The 15597-nt window shown below is 43.3% G+C and overlaps 1 protein-coding gene across 1 annotated transcript in view; it reads left to right on the forward strand.

Moving 5' to 3' along the window:
* The window catches only part of ankrd50 (ankyrin repeat domain 50), a 40085-nt gene that overhangs the window by 6514 nt on the left and 17974 nt on the right, over positions 1–15597 (forward strand). The window contains exon 3 of the mRNA XM_080840677.1: positions 11953–12185. Within this exon, the coding sequence (XP_080696803.1) occupies positions 11953–12185 (233 nt within the window). The remainder of the gene's footprint in view (positions 1–11952; positions 12186–15597) is intronic.

Raw genomic sequence — 15597 nt, forward strand, 5'->3', positions numbered from 1 at the left:
GCAACTTTTTCCTCAATTTGCTCAATATTTTCCGGAGACGAAAAACATTGTTATCCTCAAATGCACCCTCCCTCATGAAACAGCCAACATCGTTAACAAACTGCGAGCAATCAGGAAAATACAGTTCCACCTCCACTTTCCGCAACCCTTTCGTGTCGCGTAGGAAACTGTTAATGCTCTCTGCAGTATAGTTCGTGTCTTCGCTGGAGAGCTGTGCCTCTCCCTGCGAACACTCGGACCAGTTTGAGTCAATGGATTCGCAATCGCTATCCAGATTACCACTCGTGTGTGTGTGTCTTTTTTTCTATTTTTCTCTTCACCGGTACTTTGAAGACTGGGTCTATGTCGATAGCCTCAGCCTGAGCCACCTTCACTGACGGTTGAAGCACTGTCAGTGTCTTTACTGAATGCCCCTTCTCATTCCCAGTTTCACCTGGTCCAGCCGCAGCTAGCTCTGCCACGGCTGGCTCAATCAGCACCGAATCACCGGCCACGGCTTCGGGGCAAAGCACAATCAGATCCACTACGGACTAGGGCTGCCGCGATCAGTCGATGTGGTCGACGGTAAAAATGTGTCGGCATCAATAATTTAAGTCGATGCATCTTTATTTTTATGAATTGACCTTTCAATTTCTAAAACGCTTCAGTTCAGTGTAACGAGTGTGCGTCTTCCATATCACTACGTAATTGCTGCGTGCCTGACGTCAGTCTTTTTTGGCACCAGTCATTGGTTGCGTTCAGTCAACGCTTCAGTTTTTGAAAAATCATAGCTGCAGCGGTGGTCTCTAAGCACCTTTCTCAGTGCTCCAAACTTTGCAACAGCGGAGGCAATGCAATGTTCGATGAGCCAAGATAGTTAAGCTCTGTATGGTGCCAAAATAGTTAAGCTCTGTACTGTTCACATGACTCTTCAAGCTTGACCTGATAGTGTGTAATCAGCGTTTCCATTGAAGACCATAGTTTCTGTTTTCTTACGGCTGAACGTGAAACCGAAACTTGTGAACGCATTCTCCGTTATTACTAAACCTTGCTATAAAGCCTCTTTTGCTGAAAACATGAGCACCGAATCATCGCATACAGGATGGTTTACCATACACGTTCATGTTCCTGGATGTCTTGAGCACTGTTCCCTGTTGGTTACCTCTGTTTTGATACTCGTACATCACACCTAATTACCTCCAGCAAGGAGGTTATGCGATCGGGTCCGTTAATTAATTAATGTATTTGTCCGTCTGTTTGTCTGACTGTGGACAAGATTTCTCAGAAACTACTGGGCTGATCTTTCTGAAATTTTCACAAGATGTGGATCTTGGTCCTGGGACATCCCCATTAAAATTTCAGGAATCACATACAGTGACAACGTATCACATACGTTTAGTTAGTCACGCGAAGCACATGTCTCGGCCATGTTAGGATCAATATCGTATTGGGACATTGAGAGAAAGATCGTGTATAAGTCTAAACATCATTCCTTGTTTTGACAAATAACCTCATTGGGATTTTTCACGAACCAAAATCCTCACCCATACTACAATGTGTATCATTCGCCCCGAGAGATAGATCTTGCTTTACTATCAACGTCAACCCTTGCTGGAGGTCAGAAATCTCGGATTGCTCTTGTTCTTCTCCATAGTTTTGCACTTTAATATGTCAGCTTTTGTTTACATTTTCTTTTGTGCTGCATACACATCTCTAATGTCTCTAACTGACATGTTATTAATATTTGAGTTACATTTTGAGCTGGACACACTTACACTTTAAATATGTTGCAAGCCACTTTTACTTTTTTTAGGGGTTTAATAGAAATAACATTTATTTTGGAGTTGTGCTGCTGACTTATAACAAGTCCTCTTTTTTTATCATGTTGGGAGTTGCTAGTTTAAACTTGCAGTTTTGCACTTTAAAGGCACAATATGCAACAATTATGCTTCAGGATTAGGGTTAGGATAAGCAGTTTAACCTTAAAATAACAGCTTAAAAAAAATTGGGGCGCTACAATGACTTTTAATATGGAGAATTGCGTCCGTGCCAATGGCATAGCAGGGTCGATAGGCATATAACTGCGTTCTGTAGTTTTGCCTGCCGATGCCCGCCGACCTGACTTTGATTACCTTCTGCCGATCTAGTAAGTAGCTTATTTGCCGTCTTGCTTAGTCTTGTGTTGCACATGATTGATGTTTGACTGTGTAAGGACAGTCGTTGAGTAATTAGTTTGTCATAATGTCAAAGTCAGCACATTTCAAGAGAATTCGTTACTTTTAGCTGCTAGCATACCTTTAGCGAATAGCTATTAATCCTTAATGCACCTTTAATATGTCAGCCTTTGTTTACATTTTGTTTTGGGCTGCATTATGTAAAAATAAGATGAATGAACTGAGCTAAAATGGTGAATTTTTTATTTGGGAGGAAAATTAATCGTTTAGATTAATCGACTAATCGATAAAATAGTCTATAGATTAATCGATAGAAAAATTGTCGTTAGTGGCAGCCCTACTACGGACTGAAGACCCCCCTCAAGTCCGCTTCCCTCGGTCCCATCCTCCGAGGGATCTACCTCTGTGGCTGGGGGAACAACTATGGGGGACTCAGCCACATTGGTTTTGGCTGGAGTGTCCTCCTTTTCAGTGCCCTTTTTACCGGGACAAAAACGCCCAATGTGTCCTGCTCCACCGCAACTGAAACATTTCAACGCAGTGTCTGACGTTGCATACACCACATAATCGAACCCGTCCACCCTTAATTTGAACACTAGCTCAATCTCCTCCATGCCACTATTTAGGATTCTGTATGCCTGCCTTCTAAAAGACACTAGATGTCGAAGAAGGGGCGATTTACATCCCAGAGGGATTTTTCGAACAGACGAAACCAGCTTGCCATAGCGTTGCAACTCTTTAACAATAAGCTCATCTTTGATGAACGGGGGTACATTTGAAATTATTACTTTCTTGGCGGGGGTACTGAGTGGGAGGACTGGCATGTAGGAATCATTGAGTACTATGCCCCTCACAATTACCTCATTAGCCTTCTCAATTGTGCTAAGAAACAGCACCACCGCATTATTCATTCGTGAAGCCGACTTCACGTTACCGTGCCCAATTAAAACACAAACCGCCAAGCTAACATTTTCCACACTTGCGGTACATTCACCTTTGATCCCGTGCTGGCGAGTTAATTTGTCAAAATCCATGCTTCCCGCGGCCGCCATACTCCCAGCAACAAGCCGGTCCCAGACTCCACGGGGAAACAAGAAGTGATATTTAAAACACCCAGCTAAACCAAAACCCCAGTAGTTGTAAAACTAAGTGCCACCAAAATAATTAAATGATTAAACACACATATAAACAACACACAAAGGGAGAAAAGTTAGAAGTAGCACTTGCTCACTCACACTCACTCACGCAGCACACCACACGCACGTCCGCTCAGGTAGAGAGAGAGAGAGAGAGAGAGAGACGGTGGCTGCAACGATGACTCAGCAGTGTGGAGCCAGCCTCGTCCACGACGGTTGGCATTGGCGGGAACCCGGGCCCCCAAAAGCGGGAGAGAAAGTGAGAAGGAAAGAGAGAGTGAAAGAGACAGTGAGTGAATGTGTGGGCTGAACTAATACTTTTGTTTCTCTCAGCTGCTCTCACACATATGTGGATGCTGAGTCTCTGATGTCAGTAAGGGACGTGACGCTGTCCCCATGTAAGACGCTCTGTACTGGTCACCATGGGGCTGGACATTACCACTCCAATATCCTCATCGTACAGCAGCAGTCGCAAGTAAAAAAAAGTATAGATATATAGTAGAAGAGAGGCGCAGGATGGTACTACTGTGATGAATGAAGTGCATAGGAAGTATTCTGAACATTGCTGGATGTCTTGTGGAATCGTCTGGTTTTGATAGGCAGAAAGACACACTGAGTGTGTGTGTGTCTGTCTGTCTGTCTGTCTTGGTATTTTAAAGCGGTATGATGGATTGACAGAAGAGTTTAGGTAATTCACAAAAGGTGGTGGAGATCAGCAAGCGAGTGAGCTCTGAGAAGCGAGGGTGTGTGTGTGTGTGTGGAGGTGGTAGATATCACAGACTAGGGGTGGGGGAACAATCGATTATTCGATTTTTCTCGATTCTCTCTAAAACGATTCTCTCTCTCTCTCTTTTTCCACATCCATTTGATGTTGAAATGCAAGCTGCATCGATTATTGGATTGTTCATAGAAAGTCAAAATTGTGACAAGGAAAAGCTTTTTCTCTAATAAAAAATAGAGAAGGTAATTAATCTGTTGATTTTCTATAATTATCAAACACAAAGTAGGAAGTGTAGCAAAGACTCTGAGTAGCAAACGCGAATGTTTTAAAAGTCGAAATGGATTGATAATCGTTTTCTCGGTTTAGAATTGATAATCGTTTTTTTTTTACACATCCATTTTATGTTGAAATGCAATTATCGATTATCAATTCGAAACCGATAAAACGATAATCGATGCATTTCGACTATTGAATCATTAGAGTTTGCAACTCAGAGTCTAAAATCACTTCCTACTTTGTGTTTGATAATTAAAGAAAATCAACAGATGAATTACCTTCTCTATTTGCTTTATTAGAGAAAAAGCTTTTAATGGTCACAATTTTGACTTTCTATGAGCAATGCAATAGTCGATGCAGCTTGCATTTCAACATAAAATGGATGTGTTGAATCGATTTCGAATCGAATCGTGAGGTGCCAAGAGATTCCCACCCCTATCACAGACCGAGTCCCGGTGCCCACGACGGGAGGTTCATTTGCAGTTCCCTCAGGGCCGCCTCTCGCTGTACGCAATCACTCAACAACAACTTCCTGTTGTTCTCATAATGGCTCCAATCTTTGGGTTCGCCGGGAACTCTTGAGCCCATTTCTCCAGCATGTCCCCCAGATGCCTACTCTCTGGAATGAGGGAATTGTTAAAGTTTAAATATGCGGGTTGGGGGCTGGGGTGGGGTGGCGGGGGGAGCTATAATTAAATCCATTACTCATGAATAAAAAGCTTTCTTTTCTCAGAGTCTCTCCCTTACAACGGGCTCACAATTAAATTGAGAAAATGGTTAATTTCCAAAGCGACTCCTCTACGGTGTTGTTCCATCACAAGTCAAGTCATAAGACACAGACTACACAGACCATCTATTTCACCCTGCTGTCATGTCCGGCTCTCAAACATGACAAATAACAGAGTCCAACAGAGTTTAAAAGCCAAAACAGTGTTCATTTATTAGCAACTATACAAAGAAGGAGCATGGCTTCGAGCAGAGCCTGGGGAGCAAGGTTTCCCCATTCTCTCTCTCTCTCTGGATCTCTGTCTCAAGCCTCCCTTGGCACCTGTGGGAGGTGCTTTTGTAGTCACAGGGAACACCAGTCCCAGGTGTTCTCAATGACTAACGAGCCAACCACACCTGCTGGTCATCTGCAACACAAACACAGACACACAAGCAGCCAGCCCAGCAGTCAAAAGAGGCAGGGTCGTCACACTGCCTTTACTGCCGTCTGACAGGGAGAGATGAAGAGAGAGACAGAGAGAGAGAGAGGTACAGAGGGATGAAGAGAGAGACTGAGAGAGAGAAAGGTTCAGAGGGATGGAGAGAAAGAAGGAGAGCACAGACCCTAAAGAGATTTGAAATGTTGGCTGTACAGCAGTGGCGGCTGGTGGTTTTTAAAGTGAGGGAGGAAGAACTGTGCGCCTGGTTGCCATTGGCCTGCTTATTCCGTTGGTGGCATAAGTATGTGAGATACAAGTTGTTTCAGGGTGTTTTTGTGGCCTACAGTACTACAAAATAAAATATAAATAAATAGCAGACAGATTGATACAAAGCCACCAGTGTGGCACCATTGTACTTAAAAAGCTGGTGGGCAGCATGTCTTTGGACTAGACCAGATGAAAGGATGCAAAGCCAATAAGTCAAATCAGGCCTACTCTTGATTTGAAAAACTAAATTCTAAATGTTGGGCCTACCATTTGGCCTATTTTCCCCCTTAATTACTAAAGCTATTAAGGTTATTATTTGACTAATTTTATTTTCAGCTGAAATTGTTAAAAAAAAATTAAGACACAAGACCAAAAGTGATGCCATTTAAAATGCATCATGCTCTGAATCATTCACTAACATCCTTTCCACAATATTAAACAACAAGTAACAAAGGCAACAAGTAAGAGAACATTATTTCAGAACTATTAACATTAACATCAGATTATGCCAGACTATTACAGCTATCACTCAAAGTAGCCTAGTATGAGGCCAATGCCCAAATTACAAGTAGGCTAATTACGAAACACATCGCGTTCTGAAACATTCATTAACAATTTCCATTCAGAATTTCAGCTGAACGTGAACAGTCAGACTAACAATAGGCGTATGAACGATTTAAACAAAACAGTACAGCCGATTGTTTTTTTATGGTACCAGTGAGCTATAAGTATTTCGCCTACCAGTTAGCATTATACGGCAGCGGTTTTACGTTTAGTGACACGTTTGCGTTTGGTTTCCCTGTTGTTTTGATACTAACCTTCTCTCTGTAGCTCAATGCATGAAACGGTTTGTTCAATAAAACATGAACAATATCTTCGTTCTCCATTGCACGACCTCTTTATTTGCAATCTTTCTACAACAATCTTCAAGGGTGACATGTTATCGATAATATCCTTCTGCAGAATGGTTGAAGAGGGAAGCTTCTTTCGGTATTAATGTCGAATCCCCTCCCTCCAACGCCAAATCCGTTGTTTATTGGTTAAGCGATGTTGGCGCAGACTCAGGCTATGTGCACACGGAGCCTAGATTCACTGAATGTGGTTCATTTTTCACAGCTATCGAATCTTTTAATTTCGTAAAGACAGAGCCTGGTAACGAGAGATTTGCGTAAAAACGGAGCCACCAGATTGTGTTGGACGGGCTGTAGTACATACCTCACGCCTGTGGGTGGCGCTTTAGCGCTTTTTTTACACAACTGAAAAAACGTGAAAAACCTAGAAGAAGGGACTTAACAGCATGAGGATAAACACATTACACAAGACATTCAACTCCAATTAACAACATTACATTATGATGGTTAATAAAATCAGTGGTCAGACTAAAGGATATGCGAAAATGAATTATTTTTTCTATTGATAATAAAGAGTTTGGAACAGTAACATGACATGTCTGTCATCCCATTTCCCATGAGGCATTGCTCCGAGCATTTTACATACATTTATGAATAAAAAAGCATATTAAATCGCTGGCCAATTTATATTTGTGGTCATGAAAGTTATGTTACGTCTGAATAAGAAGAATTAGATCAAGATAGGAGGCTAATCAAAAATCAGAAGACTGGGTTAATGTTAGTGAATTCGAGGCCCACCACGAGTGAGATTTTGAGGGAGAACAAGTTATATATATAGTGGTTGGAGATCGCGAAAAGATCATGTGGGGCAATGACGTCATCAGGTTGCGTGAAACCGTGCAGACGAACACCAGCCCCCGTACCGATTCAAATCTACTCACTCTCTACCCCAGACTTCGATCGTTGCGGATACCGTGTGCGGATAGAGAGTGTTCGTCTTTATGATAGGGCTATCTGTATTATGAACAGATCGGACGCAAACAAACTAGACTTCGTATAAACAGCACATCAGGACGTCCTCCGTGCAGTAACTTCTTGTTACGATAGGGGGTGCTAATGTTATTTTAACTCAGGGAAACAAATTTAGTTTAGTCAGTTCAATTAAAAAAAATACATTCTCAAAAAGTTTGGGGAGGTTCTTCCTCCGTTTCCTCAATGGAAGAACCTCTTCTGCTGTACGGTTATGTTGCAAGGAGAGATCTTGATAAACTGCAAAGTCAGAAAGGCTCTAAACTTGCAGGGGCTTGTGGACACTGCTTCTGAATTCTCTCTTTGTTCCCCAGCACCAGTGTTTTCTTTTTGGTGTCTTTGTGGTGCAGTGATTTTTGTTAGATGCCTGAAAGCAACATCTCTCCCGCCGCTTCACGTCTGCTTCGTTTGAAACATTTTTACTGCTCTTCAAAGCTGGCATAGCACCAAGGCAGCCTTTTTTTAATCTGATATACAGCTTGCCATCTTTTGGGGTTGCACTGCTATTTGCACTGAGTACTTGCATACTATTGAACATGCATGTATGTAAGCTCATAGCCAACAATTACACGTATTATTATGATTACCATAATGGTATCATTATGGTCCCATGCTTTTATCAAGCCTTTGGATCCATCCCTCTGTTTTTTATGAATAATGTTTTGGCTTCTGTGCAGGTCGTGGTAAATCCCTCTCCGTTATGCTAATATGTGTGGCAGATTGGTCTGTATTGTGTTTTTTTTTGGTAGTTTTTTTTCTCATGTCCTCCGCAGCCTTCCACCTCACCTGGTGCTCTGCCCCCCCCCCCCCCCCCCCTGTCACAGAGCCATGTCATTGCTGGACATGTGTGCTGGATGGCTGCCAGGGCCTTGCTATGCTGTTGCATGATGGGAAGATATCAGGCCCAGTGCCCGCTCAATAAATCCAGCTCAGCAAATTTGTTAAACGTGGGCACGTTGCCCAGCGCTCTCCTGTCGAGTGGTAGACATCTTTACTAACCGTTTCTGCGAAGTGCGTTTCACACAAACCCGTTTCGCCTGCTAAAGATTGTGACCACTCTGCGGCAGATGGTGCGGGTGGCAGGCAAACCTTGCCTCTCGTGCCCCCCCTGCCCCCTGCCCCCTTCCCCCGGCAACCCTATTCCACCCACCGCAATTGTCATCTGCCCTCGCTGTGCCCTCTATCTGTCACACGTTTGTTGGAGCAGCTATACAGTTGGTCGTCAGATGGGAGGCCACACTTCCTCGCTGTCTCTAGCCCTCTGTGCCATCATTGGCACCTGCCATGTGGGGAATGAGAGCCAAACACAGCCACATCGCCCAGACCCCAAGGCCTTTTCTGGAACCTTCTGCCAGTGGCATCTAGGGGATGCACGAGTAGCCTACATCCTTTCTGAAATTTGTGGGGGTTGTGCGTGAGGTGTGTGGTATCAATGAAAATGAATCCGTCCAGAGCTCATGTTTATTGTATCGACAACGACAGTCTATTTTCAAAACAATTGATATCTGCGGTCACCATCCTTCCTCTTGTAGGCAATATTTTCATGGAGACAGACGAGTTCGGTAGCGAAATGCTTTCCATCTCCAGTACCATCCAAAGCACCCTTACACTGATCAACCCTTCTTCCCTGATCTCAGCTCCCTCCAAAACCTGCTTCAACCCCAACTTGAGACCATTTCTGTCTAATTTTTTTTAGAAGAAGAGTTCTTTCATTCCTCATTTGTCATTTGGTTTTGTTTGTGTGTTGTGTTCTGGTGTGTGTGTGTGTGTGTGTGTGTGTGTGTGTGTGTGTGTGTGTGTGTGTGTGTGTGTGTGTGTGTGTGTGTGTGTGTGTGTGTGTGTGTGTGTGTGTGTGTGTGTGTGTGTGTGTGTGTGTGTGTGTGTGTGTGTGTGTGTGTGTGTGTGTGTGTGTGTGTGTGTGTGTGTGTGTGTGTGTGTGTGTGTGTGTAAGAGCCAGCCAGCCAGCAGGGCTCTTGGTGAATGAGCTACTTGTACTACCTCAGTCCCACTGGTTCGAAACAGTGCAGCAGTAAATGTATGTGCTCATTGAGAATTTGTGGAGGTTAAGCTCAATCTTCTAGGTAACGTTGGCAATTTAGGATCACCCTGCTGGCAGTGTTAAGAGACTTGCAGCCGCTGTAAACAATGTTTATAGGCCCACAGACATATAGGCATGAAGCGAATGCTAATCGCTAATGGCCTTCCCATAACTCATCAGCTGTGTGGTGGGTATGTGTCATAGGGAAGTTCACTTTAACAAACTGGAAATAGAAGGAAAAGAGAAGGACTTTAAGGTCTTGACTGTATATTGTGTTGCGGTGAATCCTCTCTTTCTCTTTCTCTCTTTCTCTCCCTGTCAGATCTTCCCCTTTTATTGACAGAAATTGAGATATGTGGAGGTGGGTTTTGGGGGCGAGAGGCATGCAGTGGTTCTAAATCCGTACCCTCGTAACCATGTCTAATTCGGGGAATCGGCGGGAACACGCTCAAACCCAAAGGGCCGCCTCAGTTGTGGTCGCGGGAATTCACAAACTGCAAAATATGTCTGAATGCTAGGACTGGCATCCTGAGAGAAGGACAGAGAGAGAGAGAGACGCAGAGGCCCCGAAGACAAGGACTGCCAGAACAAACACAAAACCCAACAAGAAGAACAGGGCAGTGAACCATAGGCTTCACATGAGGAGCACACACAGGCGGCCAATGAGCTGCCCTAGATCCAGCGGCTGTCCTTATCCGCTTCCGTTGTCTGGCATACTTAAGTGATTTGTGAGTTGATAGGTCACATAAACCCTCCAGATTTAAGGACCGTTAGGGGGACAGCTCTGAAGTGGGTTGGTGTGGCTCACTGTCAGCTAAACACGCCCGCTGATGCCGAGTGCAATGTTCATTCAATTACTGCTGCACTGTTTTCCCCCAGGCTGTTGCTAAGCATCTAGGTTACATTACGTTAGAATATTAGTCGGACATGAATATTGGCAGGGAACATAGGGGTGATTTGGAAGTGGTAATAATTAGGGATGCAAATGATTAATCGACTTTAGATTAATTGTCGATTAAGAGGTTGCTCGATCAAAATGTATTAATCACGATTAATCGCTAGAGGGCGCTAGCGCGAGAGACCGGTTGAAAACAAAATGAAGCGAGCGAAAAGAAGTGCGGTGTGGGACCACTTCAACATTGTTAATTCAGGCAAAGAAGTCAAATGTTCTCTGTGTAATGCGGTATTGAAATACAATAGTTCCACTAGCTCACTCAGTTATCATTTGAACACTGTGCATGCTGCTGTCCTGCATGGCATCACCCGTTCACCTGGTTACTGCCGCGAGTTAAGGCTGTAGTCTTAAAACTCAGGTTAGCTATTAGTTCGTTAGCGGGCTAGCTCACCTAGACTTCATAGAGTTAGCTACCTAGCTCGTTAGCGGGCTAGCTCACCTTGCTATGAATATGAATATCTCTGTCTACTCCCGCGCTAACGTGTGCCCGCGAGTTTGGCTCATGAGAGTTAGTAAGTAAGTAAGAGTTGAGTTGGCTATTTAGCTTGATAGCGGACTTGCTCACTCAGGCTTAATGATATTAGATACCTAGCTCGTTAGCGGGCTAGCTTACCTTTGCCTGATGGCTTGCCATTAAGAATGTACCTACTCTATCCCTCACTAACGTGAGCGCGAGTTAAACTTCAGAGAGTTGTGTTGGCTATTTAGCTTGTAATAGCCTAGATGCAGTTTCTTCATAATCTATCCACAAGTTAGATACAAGATTACATATATAGTTACAAGATAGGCTCAATAATATTCTGTTTGGCTCTCTATTTAATTTCTTCTATTCTTTTTTTTTTTTATGTCTGTTTCAAATGCAAGAACTGAGCCAGTCCATAATTTATTTCTTTGTTTTAAATTAAAGAATGTATTTTGTTATACCATAAAAAAAACTTTTCTGCTTTCTTTTCCTAATGCATAATTACTTGAGGAATGTATAATAGAATAGAATAGAATAGAATTATCATAATGTAATGTAATATAATAACTCAACTATTTAGCTGATATTTGTAAAGGCCCTATTGAAGCACTGAAACTCAGGTGAAAAACACCGCTTATCAATTAATCGAAAGTCGATCGATAAGATTCTCAACTAATGATTAATGAATTAATCGATAATTTGCATCCCTAGTAATAATCAAAGTCTGGTTTTGTTTTTCTGTTTGGTAGGAAAGAATGTTTTTTTTTTTATATATGTATACAAAACTGTTGTCCGATAAAAGAATGTCTAAATGACTAAGCACAGAGGTAAATGGATACGGACATGCTGATATTGAGATGCAGGTTAATTAATACTAATTTAATTAACTTGCTCTCTCTTTTCATTTCCCTCCCTCAGGTGTGTGCTCCTGCCCTTGCTGAGTGCCAAGCCTCCTCTGCAGGCCCTCTTCCTGCTGGTGGACTCCATCGACGAGGGCAGCCAGCTGGGGGAGGGCGAGCAGCGGTCCCCCTCGGGGAGTCCCAGGACCATCGCTGAGCTCCTGGCCAGCCATCATGAGTTCCTGCCGCCCTGGCTGCTCCTTGTCTGCTCCGCCCGGCGCCAGAACAAGGCCATCACCAAACTCTTCACAGGTACGGTGTCTGTCTCTGTCTGTCTGTCTGTGTGTGGGGGGGGGGGGGACTTTTTTCATTTAACCAAACCCCTATTTTGATTGGAACTATGCACTCTGGAGAGCGAGTGGCTCAAAGTGGACGTGTCACAGCACACGGCTCGTATCAACTGAGTAGCCTATGAGCTGTTGAAGCTGAGGATGATGAGGATGATGCAACTGCTGCATTGCCACGGTTCTAATATAAGGGGTACATCGATGCTTTCAGGAAGGGACACAAACACAAAGAGGGGCCTGCTGCTTATAGACCTGCCGTTTTTAAGCCCAACTCAAGGTCCTGTTTGTAGGTAGTATTTACCTTGGGATAAGAGTGGTTGAGTTTTATATGCCCTCAAACCTGACCCCTCTATTGCTAGACTTATATCTGATTGATTTATCTGAACTGTAGAGAAAACATTTTATGGCAGTTTTGACAATATATGAAGCCATGTGAAAATGATTTTCTCTCCGAATGGAAGAGGTCGTCCATTCAAATGAGTTGCATACTGAATGAAGCACAAAAGGGATCTTGATCGACATGAGGCTTGAAAGACTGCAGTATTGTACAGCAGTCTTCTGTACTTCTCCCCTGCTCCCCCCCCCACCCCCCCCCTCAACACACACACACTCGCACTCAACATACACTCATTCCTTTCTTGAACTGTCAGAAATCTTCCTGAAATTATACAGAGTTTGTGAAAGTCTCTTGAAATCCCGACATATAAACCGTTCTCATTTTCCTGGAGAGGGAAAGGATTTGCTGTATTCTATCCTGAGGTTTTGTTGTTTGCTGGTGTCTTTTTTTTAGATATCCTCACCTCCTCCGAGGTTCCCTTTGATGAATGTGTTGTGATAAATGTCAAGCTGCTTTGCCATTGCTAAACTAAAGGCACATCAAGCTGTGGCACCAGCCGCATCAGAGACCACTAATGCAAATTGGGTGGATGTGCTTTAAACATTGTGAAATGTTAGAAAGATTAGGTGATCACCACAGCACACTGAAATACCACCTCGCCTCATGGAAATTGTTTTTGCTTTATGACAAGCTGAACTGTCTGGCATTATCTAGTTGTCAAGGGACCAGCCTACTCTAACCAAATGAACAGAACAAGCTGGAATCGCAGTAAGCTGTGTGTGTGTGTGTTTGTGTTTGTGTTTGTGTTTGTGTGTGTGTGTGTCTGTGTCTGTGTCTGTGTCTGTGTCTGTGTCTGTGTGTCTGTGTGTGTGTGCCCACTGCGTAGGAGGAGCACCTTCTGGTAACCTGCTGTTCTGTGCATATCTTTCACCTCCAGAAAGGCAGTGTGTGTGTGTGTGTGTGAGCGGTGGTCCCATGCCCCCATTCTCTGTCGTTACATAATCAAACAGGGCTTTATGCTTCCAATATGATTCACCCCAAATGGTAGCTTTAAAAAACTGCAAATATAATTGCAAAGGCAACACTTCAAAAGGGCAACACGCACATTCAGAGTAATGGCATTTCAGTGAATTTAGCTTGTTTTAATGGCTGTTGATGGCAGTCGATGACTGCTTTAAAAACTTTTTAACTTTCCCCCCAAATTAGCCAACTCAGAAACTGAAGCATCTTTTAACATTCATTTAAGATGAAGCGTTTAATGAGCCAACAACCCCAATGATCTTAAGCTTCATTCTGCCTTTCATATCTATACTTCAGTCACGGCAGAGCTCGACCACGTCCCTCAGATATGGGTGTGAGTCGAGCTGCTGGAAGCTCAGCCAGTACTGCGACTCAATGACTCGTATTTAATCAGTCGGCAAGGTTGGCCATCCCATTCCTCGTTTCATGTCTTTTGAGAGTTGTTTTGGGCCCTCTGGGCAGTCGGCACTCGGTCATAGCTTCAAGTCTTAGCTGCACTCAGAGGCACAACCCCCCCCCCTCCCCCCCCCCTCACACACACACACACACACACACACACACACACACACACACCTCACACACACATGTAGACCTTCAGAGGCTTACAACCACTGATGTGTCTTGGTTTTTAAAAACAGTGGAAGAGAAAGGGATTAAGGGATTAATGAACTAAAATTTCAGTAAATTGAGATGGGTGTGTCTGCGGACTTTTGTGTTTGTGTGGATTTATTGGTAACTCATGCATGGCTCACTGAAATGCAACATCTGATTTTGTTCTTTTGGTGTCACTGAAGTACACAGAAAAACTGTGACACATTTGGTTGAATTTGACCATTATTGCTGAAAATCAACCTGTTTGTTTTCTTAAGCTGGAGTCTCTGGAGGAACTGATTCGTCACAGAGCATGGCCAAATAAACAGCATTCATCATCTTTTGTCGTTTGACTGACTTCCTGTCTGTTTCACCTTTGCGTTGTCTTTTGATAAGAACAATGCCCTTGTTGGCCTGCCATTGCAATTGTCAGACCTTTTCGAAAACCAGCCTGATTTGTTTTGCTCAAGTGCATTTGATAGACGTTTCATATTCTGCACAGGTTACGCAAGAGACACCATGACAACGGAAATTGGAATAACCAGGCGGTTCGATTTGATGGCTAAACTATTCTCTATTTGTGTGAAGTTTCATCAAAAGTGATTGAATGTTTCACATCGCATTAAGATGTCGTGTTTTCGACAGTGGCATTTAAGAACGCATGAGTAAAGGCATTCGATCACTGAACTTGAAAGCCCTTGGAGAGGTCGACTCGTTGAGATTACTGCTGTTCGAGTCACTCAGTGAGTCATTCATTGTCCTTGCTCTACAGCTCATCGCTGAGGCTCTTTCCTCTGGGTTTGGTTGAGGTTTCCAGATTATTTATTATTCTGACTCAAGCTTTCCAGGCACTCGAGCTCCATAGTACGTGTTTTTTTTTTTTTTTGTATTCAGTCCTTAATTATAACCTCTGTGAGAATGCTCACGATTCCTGAATGCTTTGTTTCAAAAATATACCAGAAAGTAGGGAATTGAGGCCAAGTGGCTCCTAAAAATACCCTCCATTTTGTTTATTTGACCAATTTATCTTGGCACTGAAGTGCTGCTGAGGCCTATAGTTATACTGGGTGCAAAGAAAAGCATTTGATGAACACCAACCTTTGTACTGGGAGGACGATGGCTGCATGCAACATTTTGGTTGTGTGTTTTGTTAACTTGAAGTGTAGGCTACTAGATCTATATGTGTGTACATGTCTACCTGTTTCGGTATGTGCTTATCTTCATTTGTGTCTCTAAATATGGGTGTGTATATTATTGTGGTTGTTTGTCCGTCTGTATATATATTTGTGCATGTGTGTCTGTTGTCTATGTGTGTGTGTGTGTGTGTGTGTGTGTGTGTGTGTGTGTGTGTGTGTGTGTGTGTGAACCATAGAACCAGAGTTTGCTACAACAATGTAGTTGGCATCCAGGACTTAGTGGTAAGGAGAGG

Source organism: Sprattus sprattus (assembly GCF_963457725.1).
Source record: "Sprattus sprattus genome assembly, chromosome: 6".
NCBI classification, from domain to species: Eukaryota; Metazoa; Chordata; class Actinopteri; order Clupeiformes; family Clupeidae; genus Sprattus; species Sprattus sprattus.